We start from the raw sequence: 22,376 nt of genomic DNA on the forward strand, positions 1-22,376 counted from the left end.
GGGAAACTCTGCCTGCTAGCCGTGCTAGCAGGCAGAGTTTCCCTTCTCTCCAGCCACACGAAAACTCCCAGATTCATTTCTTCTTCCCCCTCACACACCTCCTTCCAATCAGGCAAAGGAAAATACTAAACTGAATGGGCTCACTGCATTATGGGTGAGGCTTTCATTTATTTATTTATGGAGAAATGTCATAAACTGGAAACTTTGTAAATGGGGATAATGTAAATAGAGACTGGTGTGTATTTCTTTTCTTTTTTTATGACACTTTAGTTTCTTCACTATACCCAGGTTTCATCTTTCTTCTCAGTCCCTGGTAAAAAAAAATCCCTACTCTACAAAGAACTCAGTTTGAAGTAGCACCTACGTAACAGTTATGCATATAACTAGATATTTCCTAATTCTCCAAACTGATTTGTGTGATAGTATTTGGCCTTTCAGGATGCAAACATTTTTGTAAAGCATAATTCTAGATGTCTTCTTTTTAAACTGTTACTTGTAAGACCTGTCTTCAGGCTTCTTGCTGGTAAGAACTTTTAATATAGCATTTGTGATTATATTGAACTATTTTTCTTGCTTTACTAAAACAGTATTCTATGGGTGTATTTCACAGATGATCCCGGACAGAAAAAATCAAGACAACACAGAATTAAATCAAGCAGCCAAGAAACTGAGCTTTTTAATGTAGACTCTCATTCTGGCAAACAGCTGAGGCATTTTAAGTTCCTGTCAGTGTCTTTCACATCACATCTGCTAGCTTCACAGAGTTTTGTGAAAAAAGTAAGAAACCTTAATCTTTCAGGATTCCATATAGCTTCATTTCCAGTGTTTGCTTTTAATTAACCTCATTTTCTGTGGAACTTTGCAACTCAGAAACAGTTTTCCTATGGAATGTTGTTTCAACTTTAGTGTTGTTTGGTCATAACCAGAATTATATGTGGTATTTATTGGGTACTCTTTTACTTTATTCTAGCTAAGTTTGTATACAAACAAATTACTATTATAATGAGGCAATTTTGTCTAGCTTTCTCAGAAAGGAAGCCCAGGTTCTTCAATACAGGATATAAAATGTGTGTTTGTGTACTGTAAAAGACATTACTTGAAGCACGTATGTAGCGTTCCATAGGAGGCCCATCAGATGCTTAAGCACGGGTCATTTATGTCCAACCATTTGTAAGCAGTGTTAACTTTGCAATTATTGTAGTGAATAGGACCATTAGGTGGGTGTTTACCTGTGGTATATGCCCCACACAATTATGGCCAAAGTCTGCAGCTAGATATTCTGCCCCAATTGTAACATGTAAAGTATTCGTAGGAAATGGGTGAAGCTAGTATATCTTCATATCTGACTTGTGTCCCTATGTAAGAGGCTAAATTGCAAAACTGGCAAGGAATACAATATTTTCAGCCATGAATAAATTCATAGTTAAAAGATCATTACTATCCAGTATATATATTTGGGGCTTGAACTAAATGAGGCAATAAAGAGAAAGGGATGAAGTGTAGGAAACGACATTATAGCAACTCAGATCATTGGGAACCCAGATCAGAAGTGGCTTTTCAGATTTTCAGACAGGAGTATTTCCCAGGCCTCCTCCAAATACCAGGTACTGATTCTGGAACCCTTTTCATCCATGGAAGAGCATAAAATCTAAATCAAGGGTCGGTCTGTCTGAGATTAGATTATATGATCTGAAAAGACTATTACAGTCCACCCTTCCCTTATGTGGGGGATGCGTTCCAGGACCCCTCCCCCGCATAAGGGGGAAACTGTGTATGTTCGCGCCTCATTGAAAACAATTGGCGCATGCACGCAGCGTGCACCATTCATTAAATTGTACTACGGCTTCAGCGTAAGCTGAAAGGCATGTAAGGGAATTCTGTTTATGATGTGGGCTGACTGTAGTTTCTTTGATGTATGTTTGGATTCTGGAGCCCATGATGCAATTTTGGCTGGCAGATTTTACTGAGTGTATATTTTATTATGGGTTTTGCCCATGTTCCCCCCCCCCCCTTTGGGATGATATTGTCCAATTAAAGTGTTTTTCTTTTCCATTTTTTATTATTTTCTTTATCAACTAGGTAGTTGAATGTGAAGATGCAGAAGAGTTAAAAGAGTTTGAACAGAGGTGTGTTAATTTTTCCTGCTAATAATGTAGAAGTACAAAAGTAGACAATTGGAAGTTGAGCTTTGATTATGTTGAATGTGAACATTACTCATTGTAGTACTAAATCCCATTTTGGGAGAAAAGAAAAGTGGAGTATAAATCCAATAAGTAAATAAAAAAGTATTTGTAAAGCTGCTAAATATGTTTCATGACCTAAACCTGTAGCATTCTAGGTGATCACATGATACAGATCTATGTCCAAATCTGTTTCCAATATGGAAAGAAGAAAGACAAAACATTAAAATCTTTTTTAAAAGGATAGTTTATTATATATTTATTTCATTTATGTGCCACCTTTCTCTGAGAGTGGGACTAAAAGCAGCTCACTGACAAAATTCATGGAAACCCAACAATAAAATAATAATAATAATAATAATAATAATAATAATAATAATAATAATAATATCATAGTTTGTATGTTTGAAAATAACCGATTGAATATCTTGGTGGTCATAAGTGCTGGGGAATCTCTAGTTCAGTGACTAGAGAAAAGTCACTGAAATTAGTGGAGATGAAGTTAATTGTGATTAACTTAGAACTAATATATTTCAGCAGATATCTAAGTATGACTGAGTTTGGACCCAAAACATGGTAGAATTATCAAAGTTCAGTCCAATTGCCATTCTGCTCTTACTAGAACCTGCAGTGTCCAAACCTCCAACTGTACGTATATGGTTTCCTTGCGCAGTTTAGGGCCTAATTCTAATGGACAGATGGCTTCATTTTTAAGTTCCATGTGTTGAAAAGGTTGTATTTTTATGCATGTAGTAGCTTACTATTTGTGTTTATCCAGGTTGCTGGAAGATGTTCTTTGTTACATAAACGTTGTAGCCCACTCAGTGGAAAAGAATGCTGCTTCACCGACAGCCAAGTTCTGGAGAGCACTCCTCAATAAAACCTATGATGTACTGGATAAAGTAAGTATCTTCAATCACTGGTGATTTTTCTCTTGCTTGATTTTCTGTACCTGCTGCTGATACTTGCAACTTGACTTTCATGTTGTCTCTGATGTATGTGCTTAATATTTTGTGCCATGTTAATTTGTTTAAAAGTCTCTTCAGCTTTATGTTGCCCAACAGGCAGAGATTAGAAACCATGCTATCTGGGGATTCTGGGAATCATAGTCCAAACAAGTAATATTTCCAAGCTCTGCAAAAGATTCATTACAAAACGTGTGGGAAAACTATCATTTATATATCAGCAGAGAAAACAAATACAAATACCTATTTTAAGGGTTTACGGCGCAACCTTTAAAAACTTCAGCTGAGTTAATCAATGTAGCTTACATGCTGTTGGTTTCAGGGTGGTGTCAACATAACACACTTTGCATGGATTGTTTCTCTTTGCTTTCCAGAAAATCAAAAGTATAATACAGGTAAAAATAAACATCAATGATAAAAACAGCATAGTACATATGAGAAAGCTTAGAATATATCCAATTGCTGTGTCTTTGCCAGGGGAGTTTCTCAGTTTCTCTGCCCCACTGCAACCTGAAGCACCTTGCCTTGAGTGTTCAGGAGCTTCAGGAGAGACAGGAAATGTGAGGCCATGGCTACAATGGGAGGTTGATATTGGCTGAGAGCCTGAAGATCTCTCCAACCAATTTAACAGTGCCTCTACACCCTGCCCTGCAGTTCCAATCCTCTGAGATCCCCAAGCATCCAAGAAAACTTGAAAAAGTTCTTTTCAGGGCTACATTGGAATGGAAACAGTGGGGAATTCTCCTTGCATAATGAGTAACAGCATCAGGTTCTGTTCATTATCAGCAATATTCCCTGGAGAGGAAAAATGCTTTGTGTCCCCCCAGAAGTTAGTGAAAAGATCAGGGTCAGAATGCTTTGTTTCCTTCAGAAGCAGCATGTAAGGAGGTATGCCCCTTTACCTGATATTCTTTTAACATAAAAACAATCCACTATTGGAAACCATCACTTTTCTGTGTCTGTCTTTCTGTAGGTCAATGCCTTAATGCCAACAGAAACCTTTATTCCTGTCATCAGAGGTCTGATGACTAACAAGCTGCCTTCTGTGAGACGTAAAGCAATGGATCTGTTGAACAATAAGTTGCAACAACGCACACCATGGCAGCAAGCGCAAGTAAGCTACTTTTCTGATTGTCTGGTTTTCTGTAGCCAAAGGAATTGTCTGCCTTGTCATTTTATCTGCCCTTTGCTTTAAATAAGGCTTAAAAGGTAGAAGACGAAGGACACAAAGAACATTTCATTGTAAGATGCTAATGCATAGTACAGCTTTAGTTTAAACTTAGAAAGCACAAGGGAAAAATTTACATTGCCAGCCCTGCCTTCAAACAGGGCAAGTCACTTCTTGATTTTATTATTTGTAAAAAAAAAAAAGCAACCTTAAATATAGGTGCGTTACAGACTGTCAAGAAGCGGCGGTCTGCCGCCGCTGCTGGTTACAGTGTCCGGGAACCGCAGCAGCCAAACGGCACAGTTCCCGGACGCTGCCAAGAAGGAGCGCAAAAATCGCACTCCTTCTTGCGGCCCGGAAGGGACGCCGCGAGGTGCTAGTCGTGCACTCGTGGCGTCACTTCCGCCACCCGACGTGCAGACGCACAGCGTCCACTACGTCAAAATGGCAGTGGCCGTGTGGAACGGCCGCCGCCATTTGTTACAGACTCTGTCCGTAATAGTAGTAGGGGTGTCCTGAGGACGTCTGAAATGGCGGTCTGTAACCCGCCATAGTGTTCACAACAAGATCCTACTTTATTTACTTAAGGCTTAAGCCCCACTGAGCATAATTTATTTATTCATTTTGCATTTCAGGTTGATCTGCTGTTAGAAATGGTTCCTGACCTAATTGCTGTTGTACAGCGGAACACACATGAGGCTGAGGAGGAGCAGGCAATCAACAGGCAGACAGCCTTATTCAGTTTGAAATTGCTGTGCAGAAGTTTTGGCAATGAAAAACATGAGCCATTTATATCAGTGCTGAAAATGGCTGTTGATGTAATCTCTACAAGAGAGAAGGTGGAAAGAAATGTCATAGGAAGTGCTTTGCTGTGTGCGGCTGAAGTCACCTGGGTGCTGAAAGCACTGGCCATACCTCAACTCCCAAGGTATCACTTCCAGACACAATAAATAATGCTGAAGCTACCTAGTCATATAGCTATTTAAGGAGTGGCATGTACATTTATTTCAGTGATATTTAAATAGACCCAACAAGACCCCGGTGTTCTTGACCTTCCATTAGAAACACTTGAGGTAAAGCTGAGAGAATGATGAGATCTTGTGATGGCTGAATTGGGGAAAACCCAGCCAGAACTCTGTGCCAACTTAGGTGATTAGATAATCTTACGTTTTTTCTGAGCTGTTAGGATTCTTAGATGTTAATATGATGAGGACATGAGTGAAAGTTTTCCTTTGTATGATTCTGTTGTATGTATTTCAGGACTGAGACAATAATTAAGTTCTCACAAAGTTAGCTATTCCACAAGCTAACTAGCTGACTTTTCACTAATGATCTCCATGTGTTCAACGTTATAATTTGAATTATGTGTTTTCAGTGTGTTATAATATCCTGCAGTGAAATACATTTGAGGGATAAATATGAAGAAATAAATTATTTTATTGAAACAAGGATTTTTGATAATGTTTTGGTTAATATTCTGTGTATATTTTTTGTAGGTTTATGCCAGCATTGCTAAAGATTCTGACACACAAAAAAGAGTTAGTTGCCAGTGAAATTTACTTGCTTAGTGCAGTAACAGCACTGCTGAAAATTGTGGAAACATTGCCACATTTCCTCAGTCCATATTTGTTGGATGTCTTACTACAGGTGAGTCTTGTTTGGATATGAAGAATTATGAATCTACTGAATAACAAAATATATGAATCTTCTGTGTGTACTAACTGAACTTGAGCATTTACTGGTTGCTAGGTGGTCCGTTTGGAAAAGATTGCCGTTGAACTGGGTCCTTCATCCCCTGTTAACTTACGCTTGACCTCTCTGAAAACTACCCTAGCAACAAAACTGCCTCCAAGAGTTCTTCTGCCAGCAGTTGCAAAATGTTACAGTGAAGTAATAAATACTTGTAAGGTACTTCAAGATATATTTCAGTTCTTCATTTTAATAATTGTGATTATTACGTCGATGTATTGTTTTATATTTAAAGCAGTAGCAGAGTTGTGTGTTTCAGAGTCAGGTTGCTTCATGTTTAGGGTACAAAGAAGGCAAAATCCATCCACAAAGGACTGGACTTACTTTTTGCCTTTTCATACTGTCTTTAAGACTAGTGAGAGGAGAAGGATCACCAAAAGCTCATGGAAATATGAATATTTCTCAGTTACTAGTAATGTCAAAAGCTGTGATTCTCCAGTTGCATGATTTTTGTTCCCAAGCTGACCAGAGCATTTTCCTGAAGGAAAATATTTCCATAAAGGGTTGGAGTGGGGGGCTCAGTAACCTAGAAAATTGCTTGAGAAATAGATTTTTCTTATGTGTTAATTTGAACTGAAAATTATCCTTTCCATGATTTTCTTTTCCTAGAACTGTCTAGGTGCAGTTATGGATATTTTAAAGGAGCATATTATATTTCTGGAAAGAGATCAGCTTAGTGCTCATCAATCTGAGCTAACCTCATTTTTCATCAAGGCGCTGGACTTCAGAGCAGAACACTCTCAGGTACAGGAGATCTTTCTGGAATAAGCATGAATATATTAACAATTTAGGGAAATATGTCAAACTTATTTAAATATGTTTACTAGAGAGATTAAATGTTATCTCTAGGAAACCGAACCATATGCTGGACTCCATTCAATATTCCAAGTACTGTCATTTTAAATATACTGATATTAGTCACTTACTGACAGATCCTTCTAAATATAAAATGTCTGAAATGGCTTCAACAGTAAGCACAGTAAATAAACACGAACACTTAGTACTAGAAATACTGAGTATGGTAATGTTGCTGGAAGGTCACTGATTCAAAGCATCCTTTTTCTGCTAGGATAATCTGGAAGAAGTTGGGAAAATAGAAGATCATATTATTATGTGCTTAATCAGCATGGTTATGAAGCTTTCTGAAATGTCCTTCAGACCTCTCTTCTTCAAGGTAGGAGTTTTGGCTTGCTTCTGTTACAGCAGTTTGTATTTGTACCAGAATTAAACATCTTCTCCCTGTTTCAGCTCTTTGATTGGGCCAAAACTGAAGGTACTTCAAAGGACAGGCTGTTGACTTTCTGCAGGTTAGCAGATTGCATCGCAAAGCAGCTAAAAGGATTGTTCACTCTCTTTGCTGGACATTTAGTGAAGCCTTTTGCTGACACACTTAACCAGATCAATACTTCCAAAACAGGTAAGTTCCCAGTGACAACAGGTACAAAAGAGGGGAGGAGGAGGGGGCATGAAATTTAATTTAAAAATAATTTATTTGAATTTGTTTATATTTTGGTCATAACATTGTCACCATAACTACCAAGATCACAGACTGAATGTTGCTCACACCCATAAGCTGCATTTACTGATGCTATAAACCTTAGTGTGTTCACATGGTGCTCTCCTCATTTGCAGCATGTGCAGTCACATACACTGTGAATGTTGTAGTGATTTCAGTTGGTGCCTCATTCATGTCTCTCTCCTTCATTATTTTGTTCATAATACAGACAAAGCTTTCTTTGATTCTGAGAACAACACTGAGAAGAGCTGCTTGCTACTACAGTTCATCCTGGATTGTTTACACAAAATCTTCCTTTTTGACTCCCATCAATTTGTGAGCAAGGAGAGAGCAGAAACACTGATGATGCCCTTGGTCACTCAGGTATTAATAAATTGTTAGTTGCATAGTGCAGGCACTCACTGATTCTTTACATGAGCTATGTAGTTACGTATGTGTAACTAAGTGATGTCACCTGACTTGAACCCCACTCCCAGCCCACCATCTGGATCAGGCAAAGGAGGTCCATTCCGCTTCCAGTGGGGACCACAAGGAGGATGTTTCCATCTTCCTCTCACCAACATATAAGGCTCTGACAATGATAATGCAGGGGGTCTTGCTTCTGACTGTCACAGCCTCACTTGCAGGAGGGCTGTGGAAATGGCATCCTTCTTATGCCCCATTCAGAAACTGAATGGACCTCTCTCACCTGATCCAGCTATAAGCTCTTAAGATGGGCAGAGTGGAAGTTATTACGTAGTCTAACTGAACGTAGAGCAGTTACAGATCCATAGCTCTAGGTCTCCCTTTAGCCACCATCTTGGGGAGAGAGACAGGTAAGCTCCAACTGCCTGCTTGAAAGAAGAAAAAGCCCTCCTTCCGACCACCATCTTGAGGGGGAGAGAGGCCTGGCCTGAAAGACTAAGACCCCTCCTTCCGACAACCATCTTGAGGGGGAGAGAGGCCTGTTATGTTTTATTTTGACTTTGTATTGTACTTCCTGTTGTACACCGCTTTGATCTAATTGGGAAAAGCGGTATATAAATAAACATTATTATTATTATTATTATTATTATTATTACTACTACTACAGCCATTGTTGTTAGGACCCCCTTAATAAGATTTATTTTTTCACATAGTAACGTTCATGGCTGTGTAACATTCCTGAACAAAATTTTGTGCTGATTCCTTATTGTTTATTGTTGGCAATATACTTACTTTACTTCTTTTTACTAGCTACACGAGGTTCTAGAGTGTTGACTTAGTTTTATTGTCTTAAGGGGGGGAGGGATATAGTGTTTTTAATTGTCATATTTTATATTTTACTGTTGTTAACCGCCTGGATTGGTTTGCCAGAGGGCGGTATACAAATAAATATTATTATATTAAATATTATTATTATTGCTTATATACAGTGTTGTTGTTCCCTGCCTCAATCCATGGGGAGCAGTGAGTAAGAAATAAATGTTGTTAAACTTCTGACTTCTAAATTAAATGTAACCAAACAAGTATATATTACATTTCAGTTTTGAAAGGTCCAAATCTAGCATTGATTGGCAAAGAATTAGGGGAAGCTTGCCAAAAGAGCTGTGTAAGTATCAAATGAAATATTTTGCCTTTCACTTAAACTACATGTGTTTTTATTTCTCCAAATAGCTGGAAAACATGCTTGGGGGAGAAGAGAGGTTCCAGGAAAGAGTGACAATGCATCTGATCCCTTGTATTGCTCAATTTGCTGTAGCAATGGCAGATGACTCTCTCTGGAAGCCATTGAACTATCAGATTTTGTTGCAGATGAGGCATGAGTCACCAAAGGTATGTGGCAGAATTAGGTCTTGAACAGTAATCCCATTGAAGTCTCTGTGATGTCATTAAGATAACAGATGACTGTTTTCCAGTTAATGGGCAGCTCATTTGAGGGTAGGGAAAAAATAATTGCAGAAGTGAAATTACATAGTAAATGAGGGAGCATTTGTTGTTGGACACTGTGTGACCTGTGCAATAATTATGCTGCTCAGTCCTGACCAAAACTGTAGTTGTGACTTTGTGTACAGACATTATTGTGTTTACTATCTATTCTTAAGACTGTGTTTCTGAAGGTAATTATTTGTTTCAAAGAACCTCTGCTTTGATATGGTTCTTCCTTTGTTTAGGTCCGATTTGCTGCCTTGTTGGCTTTGCTAGAATTTGCAGAAAAAATAAGAGAGAACTACATGGTACTACTTCCAGAATCTATTCCTTTCTTAGCTGAGCTTATGGAAGGTAATGTATTACATGTTTTTAGTGTTTCAAGACTTGGCTTTATATCTGCTTTTGATCAAGAGATTGCTGCACTTGTGTCCTATCCTTCCTCCATGCAAAGTGAGGATCCATATGTCAGCAGAGGACACAACCCTATCTTTCCACACTTTGGATGACAGGGATGAGGTTCTGCCTCCCGATGGCATGAGGCCCTTGTCCATAGTACGTAGCAGGAAGTGCTTTAGTTTGCATTTAAGTTGAAAGTTAATATTTAAATGTCACACCATAATATATTGGAGTGGTGAGAAAAGTGTGGACTACATGCAACTCCTCAAGGCTGTTTCAGAGGCCTCCAAAAGCTCCCAGTTCTGGGAGGGGGGCTAGATAAAATGCCCCCAGTAGCACAAAGGGAACAATTTCCCGGAGGTTTTTTCCTTCTGCCATTTTTAGACTGGTTGTGGCAATAGTGCCATGGTCATGAGTACAAGCTGTTACAGATCTGTAACTACAATGCATGCAGGTCAGATAGTTTTTGAAAAAAATAGGGGGGAGTACATAGCATTCATTTCAGGGTCTGATGGGGCCCCTTAATCCCTGACAGTTGCCCATTCCCCACCCTCTATTCTAGGGGCTGTACATGAGAATTTGTAGTGAAGTAAAATGCCAGTATTTTTTTTTTCTGTGGTTCTGGGGAGCCCTTGAAAGCATGCAAAAATTGTCAAATGGGACCACTTGACCTAACCTATTTTATATGGGATTTTTGAAACCATGGAGGATTGTGGCAAGCTTCTGTTGGTGTTGCTGAGCACATCTGACATTGACAAGCAAGATAAATTCAGCCTTGACACAGCTTGCCAAAGACCATCCCCTCACAAATTAGTCTTTATGCTTCATCTGAAGCAATTATGTGCCCCACTCCTAGAGGTAAGGTTGATGAGAATCAGTTGTGGGTACCTTGTTATAGGAGTTTAGATGACTGTTAAGAACTACATTATGAGTTTTAGTGATGATTACAGAAAGGTCCCTGGTTTATTCTTCTGCATTCATTTTATTTAGTAGTGTTTTTGTAGCATTTATGGCATTCAGTGTATTCAGCACTTATTCTTTTAAAATCTTTCACAACTGCCACTGAGTAACTAGGCTTCAAGCCACTATTTGATGATTGCATGAAAATAGTCAACTAATGGCTAAATCCCCTGAGCTGTTTTGTGCCTTTACCCCAAATTGTCTATCTGCCACTTCCTCCTTTCCAGACAGCCCAATAGTGTAACTTTTGCTGGTGTAGCAGCCCTTCCTTTGAAATGAAAATCGTGCACTGTGAAGTAAACCTCCCATGATCCAAGAAACAGTAACAACTAGACTGCAGTTGTATTATAAGAACTGTTAACATACTCTGGGCTACATTTCCTTTTAATACAGTACAGTGGGTCCTTGGTATTTACTGGGGTTTGGTTCCAGGACCCCTTATGGATACCAAAATCTGTGGATGCTCAAAACCTTGATTGTGCCAGTTTATATAAGGGTCATTATTTCACTATGCCATTGTATTTAATGGGACTTGAGCATCCACAAATTTTGGTATCCATAAGGGATCCTGGAACGAAACCCCAGTAAATACCAAGAACCTGTGGATAAGAAACCCATGGATACAGAGGGCCCACTGTACTGTGTATGAATGAGAAAACCCCTCAGGTTTTCAAATGTTGAACTGTGCAGGGGGACCTTGTGGCCTGCTTAAAAGTTGAATTGCTTTTTGACAGAAGGCATGGAGATGAGGGGGTAAAAGAACCAGAAAATCTGGGGCTGGAGAGAACCAGCCAAAGAAGAAGGACTTAATTCTGAATTGTTTTTCTTAACTATTTAGTTACTGTTGTTTTATCTTCTACCTATCCACCTACAGATGAATGCGAAGAGGTAGAGCATCAGTGCCAGAAAACTATCCAGCAACTTGAAGCTATTCTTGGAGAATCACTGCAGAGTTACTTCTAATCTCATTGTCTGATGAGAGTTTAAGAGCATAACACATCTGTCAGGACCAAACAAGAGATAGCTCTTAACACAGAGTCAGGTGGTGTTTTTGCAAATTTGGCTATTGTTTTTTTTTTTACTAGCTTCCTGAGTTATAAATTATGTCTGAGCATTTTTAAATGTTAAATTACAACTTTTAATTTCTAAAAATGTGTTGTTGTCAATTGATTTTAAAAGCTATACACATTTGCATGGCAGGCATCATCTTTCTCTGAAGAATGACATCCATGGGGGAGCAATCTTACATAAAGGAGTTGTTTAACATGAGTGTACTACTTCCAGTTTCAAGTACTACTTTATATACATTACACATTATTGTGCTGTCAGACACACATATCTGCATGTATAAAGAATAATCAGGCAGCTCTGCTGAAACATATTCTGTTGTTAAAAAGAAACCCACAAACCTTGATGCTATACAATTTTGGTTTTATTTTTGGAAGACAAAATGTAAGTTGATATATATAGCTTCATAGAAGTCAAATTTCAATTCTGAACACACTACAACTGTACACAGCTGTTTTGGATTGTTCAGCTGAAAAAATGGACCCTATGCCTCAAATCGTCAAGTAAAGCATATGAACTTTCCTATTTGATTTATACAATTCTGCAGAGAGACACTTGATGGGAAATTCTTTACATTTTTCTAAAATAGGTAGTTGAATACTCACAAGGCAATTGTATGGAGTTCTAAGGGGGTTATGCTAAGATACATTTGTAAAAAAAACTGCAGCCAAGTGATGGTTCTCCTTACAATATGCATTTTAGTACAGTTAGTTGAAAGATATTGGTCTATTACCTACTACTAGGATACATACTTTCACTATAATTTCTAGAAAAGTTCTAAAAAAGGTGAAAGATTAGCTTGCAGAATTTGTCAGTGTTTAAGAATCTCTATGTTAATACTCTTCAAATTCACTGTTCAACCTTAGACATGACCTCTACCATAATGGCTGGTATATCACTTAGTATACTAAAAATTGTTCCATTGTCCATTACTATACAAGCTATGGTTAGTTATTATTGAGAAGACTTGACTTTATTTCTCTGGCAAGTATGAAGATACCTCTGGAATCAGTTTTTTGTGGTTAATGAAGATTGAGTTCTCAAGATTAGAGAAAAGGATGAACAAGTCTTTTCTGGAGGTAATTTGGAGAAACACACAGGTTTTAGTGAACAACTACCAACTCCGCACATCCAGCAGTAGAATGTCCCCCGAGACTTCAATTATGTTGATCTTATTGAGTTGTTTAAAGCGATGTTTGTACTCTAAGGTGTGCACACCATTGATAGCAACGTTGTACTGATGGGCTTGACAGAGTATTATCAGCTGAAAAGTTAAGAAGGAGAGTAACATCCTTAATGAAACAGAGTATACATTCAAATTTCGGGATACTAATGATAAAGACTACTTCTGAAAGGAAAAGTATCTATCCAAAGTGCTTGACTAAACTTTTTTAAAAATCAAGAATTTTGAAACAGGTCAAAGAATCTGTTTTGGTCAAGGACCAAATTTAAATTTCTGGAAGGGTTTCAGGCTGCATTTCATTAGAGGGGAAGGTCCAAAGTGAAGGGAGCTGGGCCACATGTAGCTCTTATTAATTTGCCCATGAAGGACACAAAACACAGCTTAATTCCATGGAAATCTACTCAGTTTTCCAGGTTGCCAAACTGAACTCAGTTCTTTGCAGCATATTCCGTTCTATGTTTCAGTGGTGACCCATTATCTTATTTTGAGTCTAGAACAGAAGGTTTGGAATTAACATGGTTTTATACAAAGCTTTGTACTTCCACGAATTTTATAACTTTTAAGCAAATGCCTCTATTAAGACATTTGGATCAGGATCACAGGCTTTGTTTCATTAGTTACCTCAAAGTACATTCCTGGACTGAAAGGAAAATGAGAGACCTGCTTTTCTTCCTCTCCCCAACCATTGGACAGGTAGGAATTTCTCACAAAAGCTTTCTCTTTCATTCGGGGATTCAGATGCAGAGCAATATCATTGGAGTCACTCGGTTTAAGGTTAACTGCAAAACTGTAAATGAAACAGTAACATTTAAGGTTGCAACTGCAAATTGTCTTTAGCAATGAAGAAGAAGTCCTATCTATTTTTCTTTGCATAGAGTCACTTCTTTTCTTCAAACCTTCCATCCCTTGATATTATCACATGTAGAACCTTTTGTTGTCAGTTCACTATTAATTTGGTCCTTCCTACTATTCTCTAGCCTAGGGTGTTGTTGTTTTTGTTTTGTTTCTTTTTGATCTTATCCAGTCAATAGGCATAAATACCTTTCTCCCACGGGGAGCCAGCATGGTGTGGTGATTTGCGTGTTGGATTATGACTTGAGACCAGAGTTTGCAGCTTGCTGGCTGATCTTGGGCAAGCCACACTCTCTCAGCCTCAGAGGAAGGCAATGGTAAACCCCCTCTGAACAAATAATTGCTTGGAAAATAAACTTTGATAGGTTTGTCTTGGGTTTGCTATAAGTCAGAAATGACTCGAAGGCACAAAAACAGCTACAAGTCTACCCCTATGGTTTCCCATTCTCCCACAACCCTCAAGCAGATTTGGGGGTGAGTGGGAAGCACAAGAACAGCACTGGCTACAATTCTTAATCTCTTATCCTTCCATCAACACTCTTTATTCCTGTGTATAAACTAAAACAGCATGGCATAGTGGTTTGAATGTAGTACTACAACTTGAGAGACTAGGGTTCAATTTCCAATTCAGCCATGAAATCCATTGGGTGACCTTGGGCACATCACATGCTCTCAGCCTCAGGGGAAGGCAATGGCAAACTTCTGAACCAATCATGCCAATAAAATTGGAAACTACTAGAAGGCACACAGCACACACACATAAGCTAAAACCTTGCTCTTCAGCAGATAGCACATTCAGCATGAAGGATTTGCTTAAACTGCATACAAACTTTCTGGGATAGAAAAATTGTTGGAATCAGTGCAATTCACTTCTGAAGTAACATGCTTAGGGTAATAATACATCTTCATTAGTAAGACAGCTACTGTACATGTAAAACACACTTTACAAAAGTTGTGAACATTGCTTTAACTTACTAACCTGTTTGCTTTCTCTCTAATTTCTCCTTTAATGACAATTGTTCGCCCAGGCTCAAGAGGAGAATTAAGTCGCGCAGTATAAGGAACGCCCTAAAATAAATAATGTGCAACATTGGCACTATTCAAAGATGAATGGTTTTGAAGGAACTGTTGACAATTACTGATTCCCCCCTTCCTCACTATAATCCATTTTTTACAAGCATAACAAGAACATATTCAGAAATAATTTGATCAGCTTTTCCTTCTTTCAACGAGGCATTCATCCTCCTACCAGTTCCCTTTCATTGCCTTAAGATCTGAGAATGTGTTTGAATAGGTATTTTCCCATGTAATAATTCGAATCTTTGGGCAACCACTGTTAACCTGGTGAGAGCCAAGGCTTCTGAGGATGAGATCTGCCACTTTTTAAACAAATTGAGAAGGGAATAGATGGCTTCTGACACCAGTCATAGTTTGTCTACTCCTCCTCCTCAAACAGTTATAAGGCCAGCAAGCATACTGTTCAGTTCATAATGGGACCACATCTGCAATCTTATACTGTACCCACTGAACTCAATGGGACTTTCTTAGAGTAGTTTGTGCTGTGGGGCTACAAATCAGGAAGCATCCAGAGTTTCTGGTATAAATTAAATCCTACTAGAAAAATTAAGTCCAACGGGGTGTAGTATAACTATGCTTGAATGCTATGTTTTGCATTAAGTTCCCATTTTAAAAAATACTTACAAATTGTGCAGTATCATGTACTCCTTCCTGTTGGTAAGGAGTAAAAGACAAAGTTAACTACAAATATAAAAAGAACAGTTTGGAACCTAACCAGAGAATAAAAATACATACATTTCCTGTGTTTTTCTTTGTTGCCCCTAGCAAGGAAGGCTGAGAACCTTGCAAAGACTGCAAAGAAAAGATAGGTTGACAGATCAACAGTTGATGATCATAGAAGACTCCTCTAAATGACTGTCACCTCTGAACAGTAAACTGCTAACACTTTACTGGTGAAGTCAGAAAAGCAGATGGCTTTCCACTATTTTAATAATCTTGAACATTATTAGCAAGGCAGTGAACATATAGCAGGGATAGGAGTCAGGCATACCGAACTGAGTGGTAAATGTGAGGCATGTTGTTAAGGAACTAGGTAATCTGCCATATTGGTGATCTGTTAATTTGCACAAAACAAGGTTCATGTGACTAATACAAGAAAATTCTGCTGAGAGGTGTTCTGAGCACTGAAGTCACTAGTGTCAGCATATAGTAGTGGTGAGGACCTCTGGGCTCCTGCCTGATGTTTTGAATCACACCTCCCACAGTCTTAACCGCTAGCAATGCTGGTTGAGACTTCAAGCTTTTAAGTTCAAAACAGCACATTAACAGTAATCTTTTTAATGTGTTTCCCCCAGTTCTGGCTTATAGAAATACAATGCTCAAAAACTGCATTTTTTACTACAAATGTTTCCTACAATTGACCAGTGTGTTGTTCAGTTCTACCATTAGCTGTGGAGTTAAGCAGAAAGAATCCCATGTTTTCAGTTGGAGTGAAGCAGAATGTCAAATCCATTCTGTTTTGAATTGATCCTTAGGGTTCCACTTGAGCACAGCACAAACGTACAAGATCACTACATTATATATTTAGATAAATCCAAACATAAATTGCTGCCTTACATATTAACTTACCTTATTAGCAACAAATTCAATCATACTGATTTGCACTTGTCCATATATCCCAAGGGTATTAATTTTTTCAAGATCAATTCTGTGTTTGTAAAGCAACAAATGTTGTCCATTTACAGATACCTAAGGAAAATGAGCAATAAGAACACATAGGTATTTTACAGATACTAGTGAAGTTTTACTAGCAAAGCTTCGTATTTCCCCTATATTAAGACAATTGCACCTTATTTTAATTTTTTCTCACATCAAAAGGTTTTAATAAAGATTAACAACTTTTGATTATCAATATTTCTAAAAGCCATGATAATGTTACCATCGGCAAAGTGGTCAGGCAAGGCTGCATTCTATCACCCTACTTGTTCAACCTGTATGCAGAAAACATTATACAAAGAGTAGGATTAGACTCAGAGAAAAGAGGAGTGAAGATGGTAGAAGGAATATCAACAATCAAAGATATGCGGACAACACCATACCACTAGCAGAAAACATTGCAGACTTGGAACATTTATTAAGGAAGGACAAAGATGAAAATGCAAAGGCAGGCTTAATGCTGAATATTTTTTTAAAAAATGACCATAGAGGATCTTCATAAATTTAACCTAGGTGGCCAAGAGTTAAATAATAGTAAGAGGAAACACCTCTTTCTATTATTTTTATCCTATTATATTATTGTTTGATCTGTAAAAAGTTAATTTAAAGAGTGAAGGAAACTGTAATGATAATTTGTCATCAAAGATAAAAATTAGATATTAAGATATAAGCAAGTCTCAAGTAGCTGGAAGTATAAGTTAAATTCATATATGTTTTAGTATATCCATATAAAAAAGCAAATTGTATGTGTTATGTAATGTAAAGGTTCATATATGGCTCAATATAATGCAAATCAAGTACTATGTAAATGTTGTGGATTCTATAAATAAATAATAAAAAATAAATAAATTTAACCTAGGCAATGAGGAAATTGAAATAGTAAAAGAGTTTCCCTACTTTGGATCAAATATTGATCAGAATGGAGACTGCAGCCAAGAGATAAGAAGAAGAGTAGGAATGGGAATGGCAGCTATGAAAAAACTAGACAAGATCCTGAAGTGCAAAAACAACACTGAATACTAAAGCAGGATCATCCAAGCCACTGTATTCCCCATCACCCATCAGATGTGAGAACTGGACAGTGGAGAAAGCGAATAAGAAGAAAACCAATGCATTAGAGATGTGATGCTGGAGAAGAGTGTTAAGGATAACATGGACAGCCAAAAAGACAAATTGATAGGTCCTTGAACAGATCAAGCCTGAAATCTCCCTGGAAGCCAAGATGATTAAACTGAGGCAGCTAACAAGGTCAATGCGATCTTAGGCTGCATCAATAGACGTATAGTGTCAAGATCAAGGGAAGTAATAGTGCCACTGTATTCTGCTCTGGTCAGGTCCCACCTGGAATATTGTGTCCAGTTCTGGGCACCACAATTCAAAAAGGACGTTGGGAAACTGGAGCGTGTCCAAAGGAGGATGGCTAAAATGGTGAAGGGTCTGGAAACCATGCCCTATGAGGAACGACTTAGGGAACTGGGGAGGTTTAGCCTGGAGAAGAGAAGGTTAAGAGGTGATATGATAGCCCTGTTTAAATATTTGAAGAGATGTCATATTGAGGAGGGAGCAAGCTTGTTTTCGGCTGCTCCAGAGAACAGGACCCAGAACAATGGATGCAAGCTACAGGAAAAGAGATTCCAACTCAACATTAGGAGGAACTTCCTGACAGTAAGGTCTGTTCAACAGTGGAACAAACTCCCTCGAAGTGTGGTGGCGTCTCCTTCCTTAGAGGTCTTTAAACTGAGGCTTAATGTCCATCTGTCTGGGATGCTTTGATTGAGAGTTCTTGCATGGCAGAATGGGATTGGACTGGATAGCCCTTGTGATCTCTTCCAACTCTACAATTCTATGACTCAATAGAAAAGACAATAATGCTAAGAAAGGTAGAAGGCAGGAGAAGGAGAGGAAGACCACACGCTAGATCAGGGGTAGGCAACCTGCGGCCCGCGGGCCGGATGCGGCCCGGCAAGGCCTTGGGACCGGCCCCCGCCCTGTCCTGCCGCCGATTGCAGCCGGAGCCTTTGGCCTCTCACACAAGGGCATGGGGCCTTTGGCCTATCAGGAGGAGGCGGGCAAGGGGGGGCAAGTGGCGGGCAAGGGGGGCAATTCTCTATAGAAGCCTCAGAAATATGCATTTATATTAACATTTTTTTAAAAATCAGCAAATTTTTTCGCGTGTCCTCCATTTTTATAAAAAAGTGCCCTCCATTTGAAAATTTTGTCCTGCATTTGTCCCGGTTTATTTATTTCTTTCATTTTTTAAAAAAATTATTTAATTATTTATTTTTTGGCTTCGGCCCCCCAGTTGTCTGAGGGACAGCAACCCGGCCCCTGGCTCAAAAGGGTTGCCTACCCCTGCGCTAGATGGATAAACTCAATTAGGCAGATCACAGGTCTTAACTTACAGACCTAAGCAGAGCAATGGAGGGATTCCATCCACAGGGTTCCCATGAGTCAATAGCAGTTAATAGCAACAACAAACTACCCTGAACACACTTAAATTCAGAAGCTAAGCAGGGATTGGGCAAGCCTGCTTAGTACTTCAATGGAAGATCTCCAGGCATCTCCATATAAAGCTGGGAAATAAATTTGCTTAAAACCCTATAGAGAATTTTCCAGTGACAGAGCTGATAGCAGCAGACTAGATGGCCATTAGTCTGACTCAGTAAAAGGCAGCTACCCATGTACCAATTTTACTAGAAAAGTACCATTTCACAAAGTGGTTTCAAAATGCTTGGTGTGAGAACCTTGCATGTAAGCTTCTGTCTGTTGGTACTTAGTGCATAGGACAACATAGGACCAAAGGCCACACATCCAGACCAACAGTCTTCAATGTACTATAACTGCTGATCATGTCTGAACTCCTTTCATCTGTCTTATTCAAGACACACAAAGGTTTGCCATTACATTTAATCAACAATGTGATCCATCCTATTCTGTGCATGGAGCCCAGGTGGCTTGTTCCTTCAAGACAGAGTAAAACCATTTCCATGTTACAGTGGCCCCCTTTGGAATCCACTTGGGGTTTGGTTTCAGGACTGCCCCCCATGGATACCAAAATCTGTGGATACTCAAGTCTCATTAAATATAATGGGATAGTAAAAGGATGTCCCTTACACAAAATGGCAAAATTGAAGTTTGCTTTTGGGTATTTATTTTTAATATTTTCAAGCCAGGGATAATTGAATCCATACATACAGAGGGCCAATTGTATTTTTCTGTAAGATTTCACAAACCTAGAACTGCACTGCCACTGAATTTTTGATCCTGTTAAAAGACCATACTTATTCAAAGCAAATTAATTAGTAAGGGTTATAAAACACACTGATCCAGGAACAGTCACTTGAAAATATGGAATCCAAGCCAAAATAATAATAATAATAATAATAATAATAATGAAGAAGAAGAAGAAATTTTAATTTCATTAATTTAAATGACAGTGTTAAGCCCATTTCTCTTAAAACTAATAGGTCTGGTACTAAATTTCCCACCCACTGAGCTTAGTGGCTTGACAAATAACTCACTCACCTGAATTTTTTCTTGCAGAAACATAAACACAACCTCAAATGGTTTTCCTTTTTCAAAAGGCATTTCATATGTGATCTCTTCATGCCCCCACTTTTCATTCTGCAGAGTATTGCACACAATGCAACCAGATCTTTTGAACCGGGGGTTGAAATGAAAGGCAACATCAGCACGAGGTTTTGTGCTATTTCCACACTGAAAGTCTATTTGGAATCTAGAAGTAAATGGGACATGTTGGTCCAATGCAACCCACTCAGAAGCAACAAACAGGCAACAAACAGACAGGAGAGGACAAGGAGTGTTTACTTCCTATTCTATGTATCGTGTATTAATTGAAAACCCTGAGCCAGCTCAGTAGGAGCACTCAAACTGTTGCCTGGCTTATACTCTAAATAAGATAATCATATTGGCAAAAGACTCAGCACTTCTGTTATTTCTTTGCAAGCATGCTATTCACATCACCTACAACAATATCACTCTTTATAAACATCCAGTTTCAACTCTTACCTCTCTGAGTCTTCTGGAACTAATCCACGCACGACAACAAGTTCTCCAGGTGAAAGACCACCAATTATAGTCTCAATATATGGAATAATCTGTGGTACAGAGGAGAAACAATATTATCAAATCTCAGGCATGAAAGATAAATGGATTTACTACATAATTCATATATATCCACAGCCTTTCATGTTTTTATTAAATAATAGCTATGGGATTATAAGGGGAAAATAAGGGCTAGTATCTTTTATCATGATCTAAACATTTAGCTAATTCAGAGAAACTCAGAGAAACATAGGAAACAGAAAGGGTGTAAACAGACTAAAGCAGAGCTGGATTCCTCCTTCTCTGGGTCATATGATGCTCCTGCTGATGTGTATTCCAACCCTCCGTTCAGCCCCTTCACTTCCCTGCACCTATCACTGTGCTGGAAAGTGGCCAGGGAAGTAAAGCACTCTTGGATGCCACTTTTGGATACTAGCTGAGAACACATCATTTCACTGGTAGGATCCACCGAGAGTGCAGAAAGGGAGCTCTCCTTATCTCAAATATAGCAGTGATGCCTCCTCTTCCTCGTTTTAATTTCCAGCCCTGGAGATCTTCACTATCAGCCATGGAATAAGAACCCGGTCCTACCACTTGCTGTGTAGGTAATGGAAGCCATCAGCTAAAATACTATAATAGTTTCTCTGCTGTAGACGTCCTGCTGCATTATTTACCACCAATAAAGCTTATCTTATGGAAGTGATGTGTGTCAGATTTTGATATCAAAGTTTCAGGCAGACCTAAAGTTGCAATAAGTTGCAGCTCAACATCGACAGTTGTAGTTACCGGGTTCCGGGCTGTCCTCTGAAAGTTGTCCAAGGTTGTCATTTTTCTTCAGCCTCTGCTCGATAAAGGGTGTGCCTTCGTGGCAAGACTGCAAACTGTACCTGAGCAAAGGTGTAACTAAACACAAAGGAAATCAATAAAAATTAATTAAATTAATTAATTAAAGGACTTGTGTTAAGTAAATATGTATGGGAAGGGCACTCCTTAATTAGGGCGCTGATAGAAAAGCCGCTGCCCCTCTCAACATAGGGACCTCAGTTTAATAGCTCACTACACAGACTAGCAATATGCAAATAGGCAGTCTCTTCATATGCCTACATCCCTACTCGCACTCTCCGCTCTGGTAGCCAAAGTCTCCTCTTTCAACCCAGGATCTCCTCTGCCTCGTCCCGGATCCGTCCCTTCTCTCTTGCTGCCCCTCATCCCTGGAACCTTCTTCCTCTGCATGCAGGGCTCATCATTTCCCTAACCAGCTTTAAGGCTGAGCTGAAAACCATATTGTTTAGGGAAGCGTTCTCAGGGAATTTGTGATTGTCATCTGGCTGTGTGACAATATTTGATGTGATGTGACTTGTTTGATATTTGATGTTTTTAATTTGTTTTTTTCTTTTCTATATGGTAATTTTAACTATTCCTCTTTTAATTGTTATTATTTTATGTACGCCTTGGGCAGGCTTTTATATTCTCTCTAATTTTACCGACTTTGTACAGCGCTGTGTATAATTACAGCACTTTAGAAATAAACTTTAACAATAATAATAATAATAATAATAATAATAGTATGACTTACTCCCAAACACTTGCTTTTGGCAAGTTCTGGTGAGCAGAAAAGAAAACGCATTTGAACCAAACACAGGTGTGTCTT

The 22,376-nt window shown here is 38.7% G+C and overlaps 2 protein-coding genes across 3 annotated transcripts in view; one reads left to right on the forward strand and one right to left on the reverse strand.

Moving 5' to 3' along the window:
* HEATR1 (HEAT repeat containing 1) overlaps nucleotides 1-11,969 on the forward strand; it is a 54,390-nt gene extending 42,421 nt beyond the window's left edge. The window contains exons 30-43 of the mRNA XM_042456633.1: nucleotides 588-777; nucleotides 2,080-2,126; nucleotides 2,959-3,082; nucleotides 4,119-4,259; nucleotides 4,949-5,241; nucleotides 5,810-5,960; nucleotides 6,063-6,221; nucleotides 6,672-6,806; nucleotides 7,132-7,236; nucleotides 7,311-7,479; nucleotides 7,787-7,941; nucleotides 9,214-9,372; nucleotides 9,711-9,819; nucleotides 11,699-11,969. Coding sequence (XP_042312567.1) covers nucleotides 588-777; nucleotides 2,080-2,126; nucleotides 2,959-3,082; nucleotides 4,119-4,259; nucleotides 4,949-5,241; nucleotides 5,810-5,960; nucleotides 6,063-6,221; nucleotides 6,672-6,806; nucleotides 7,132-7,236; nucleotides 7,311-7,479; nucleotides 7,787-7,941; nucleotides 9,214-9,372; nucleotides 9,711-9,819; nucleotides 11,699-11,787 — 2,026 coding nt within the window. The 3' untranslated portion in view covers nucleotides 11,788-11,969. The remainder of the gene's footprint in view (nucleotides 1-587; nucleotides 778-2,079; nucleotides 2,127-2,958; nucleotides 3,083-4,118; nucleotides 4,260-4,948; nucleotides 5,242-5,809; nucleotides 5,961-6,062; nucleotides 6,222-6,671; nucleotides 6,807-7,131; nucleotides 7,237-7,310; nucleotides 7,480-7,786; nucleotides 7,942-9,213; nucleotides 9,373-9,710; nucleotides 9,820-11,698) is intronic.
* Nucleotides 11,970-12,238: 269 nt separating this feature from the next.
* The window catches only part of LGALS8 (galectin 8), an 11,897-nt gene continuing 1,759 nt past the window's right edge, over nucleotides 12,239-22,376 (reverse strand). The window contains exons 2-10 of one of the 2 annotated variants that reach the window (XM_042464669.1): nucleotides 21,512-21,628; nucleotides 20,690-20,778; nucleotides 20,186-20,396; nucleotides 16,574-16,693; nucleotides 15,740-15,796; nucleotides 15,629-15,655; nucleotides 14,907-14,995; nucleotides 13,697-13,862; nucleotides 12,239-13,156 (exon numbers count right to left, since the gene is read on the reverse strand). In XM_042464669.1, the coding sequence (XP_042320603.1) occupies nucleotides 13,007-13,156; nucleotides 13,697-13,862; nucleotides 14,907-14,995; nucleotides 15,629-15,655; nucleotides 15,740-15,796; nucleotides 16,574-16,693; nucleotides 20,186-20,396; nucleotides 20,690-20,778; nucleotides 21,512-21,553 (951 nt within the window). In that variant the 5' untranslated portion in view covers nucleotides 21,554-21,628 and the 3' untranslated portion in view covers nucleotides 12,239-13,006. The remainder of the gene's footprint in view (nucleotides 13,157-13,696; nucleotides 13,863-14,906; nucleotides 14,996-15,628; nucleotides 15,656-15,739; nucleotides 15,797-16,573; nucleotides 16,694-20,185; nucleotides 20,397-20,689; nucleotides 20,779-21,511; nucleotides 21,629-22,376) is intronic. The other variant, XM_042464677.1, reaches the window with a different exon arrangement.

This window comes from Sceloporus undulatus, chromosome 1 (genome assembly GCF_019175285.1).
Source record: "Sceloporus undulatus isolate JIND9_A2432 ecotype Alabama chromosome 1, SceUnd_v1.1, whole genome shotgun sequence".
NCBI lineage: Eukaryota > Metazoa > Chordata > Lepidosauria > Squamata > Phrynosomatidae > Sceloporus > Sceloporus undulatus.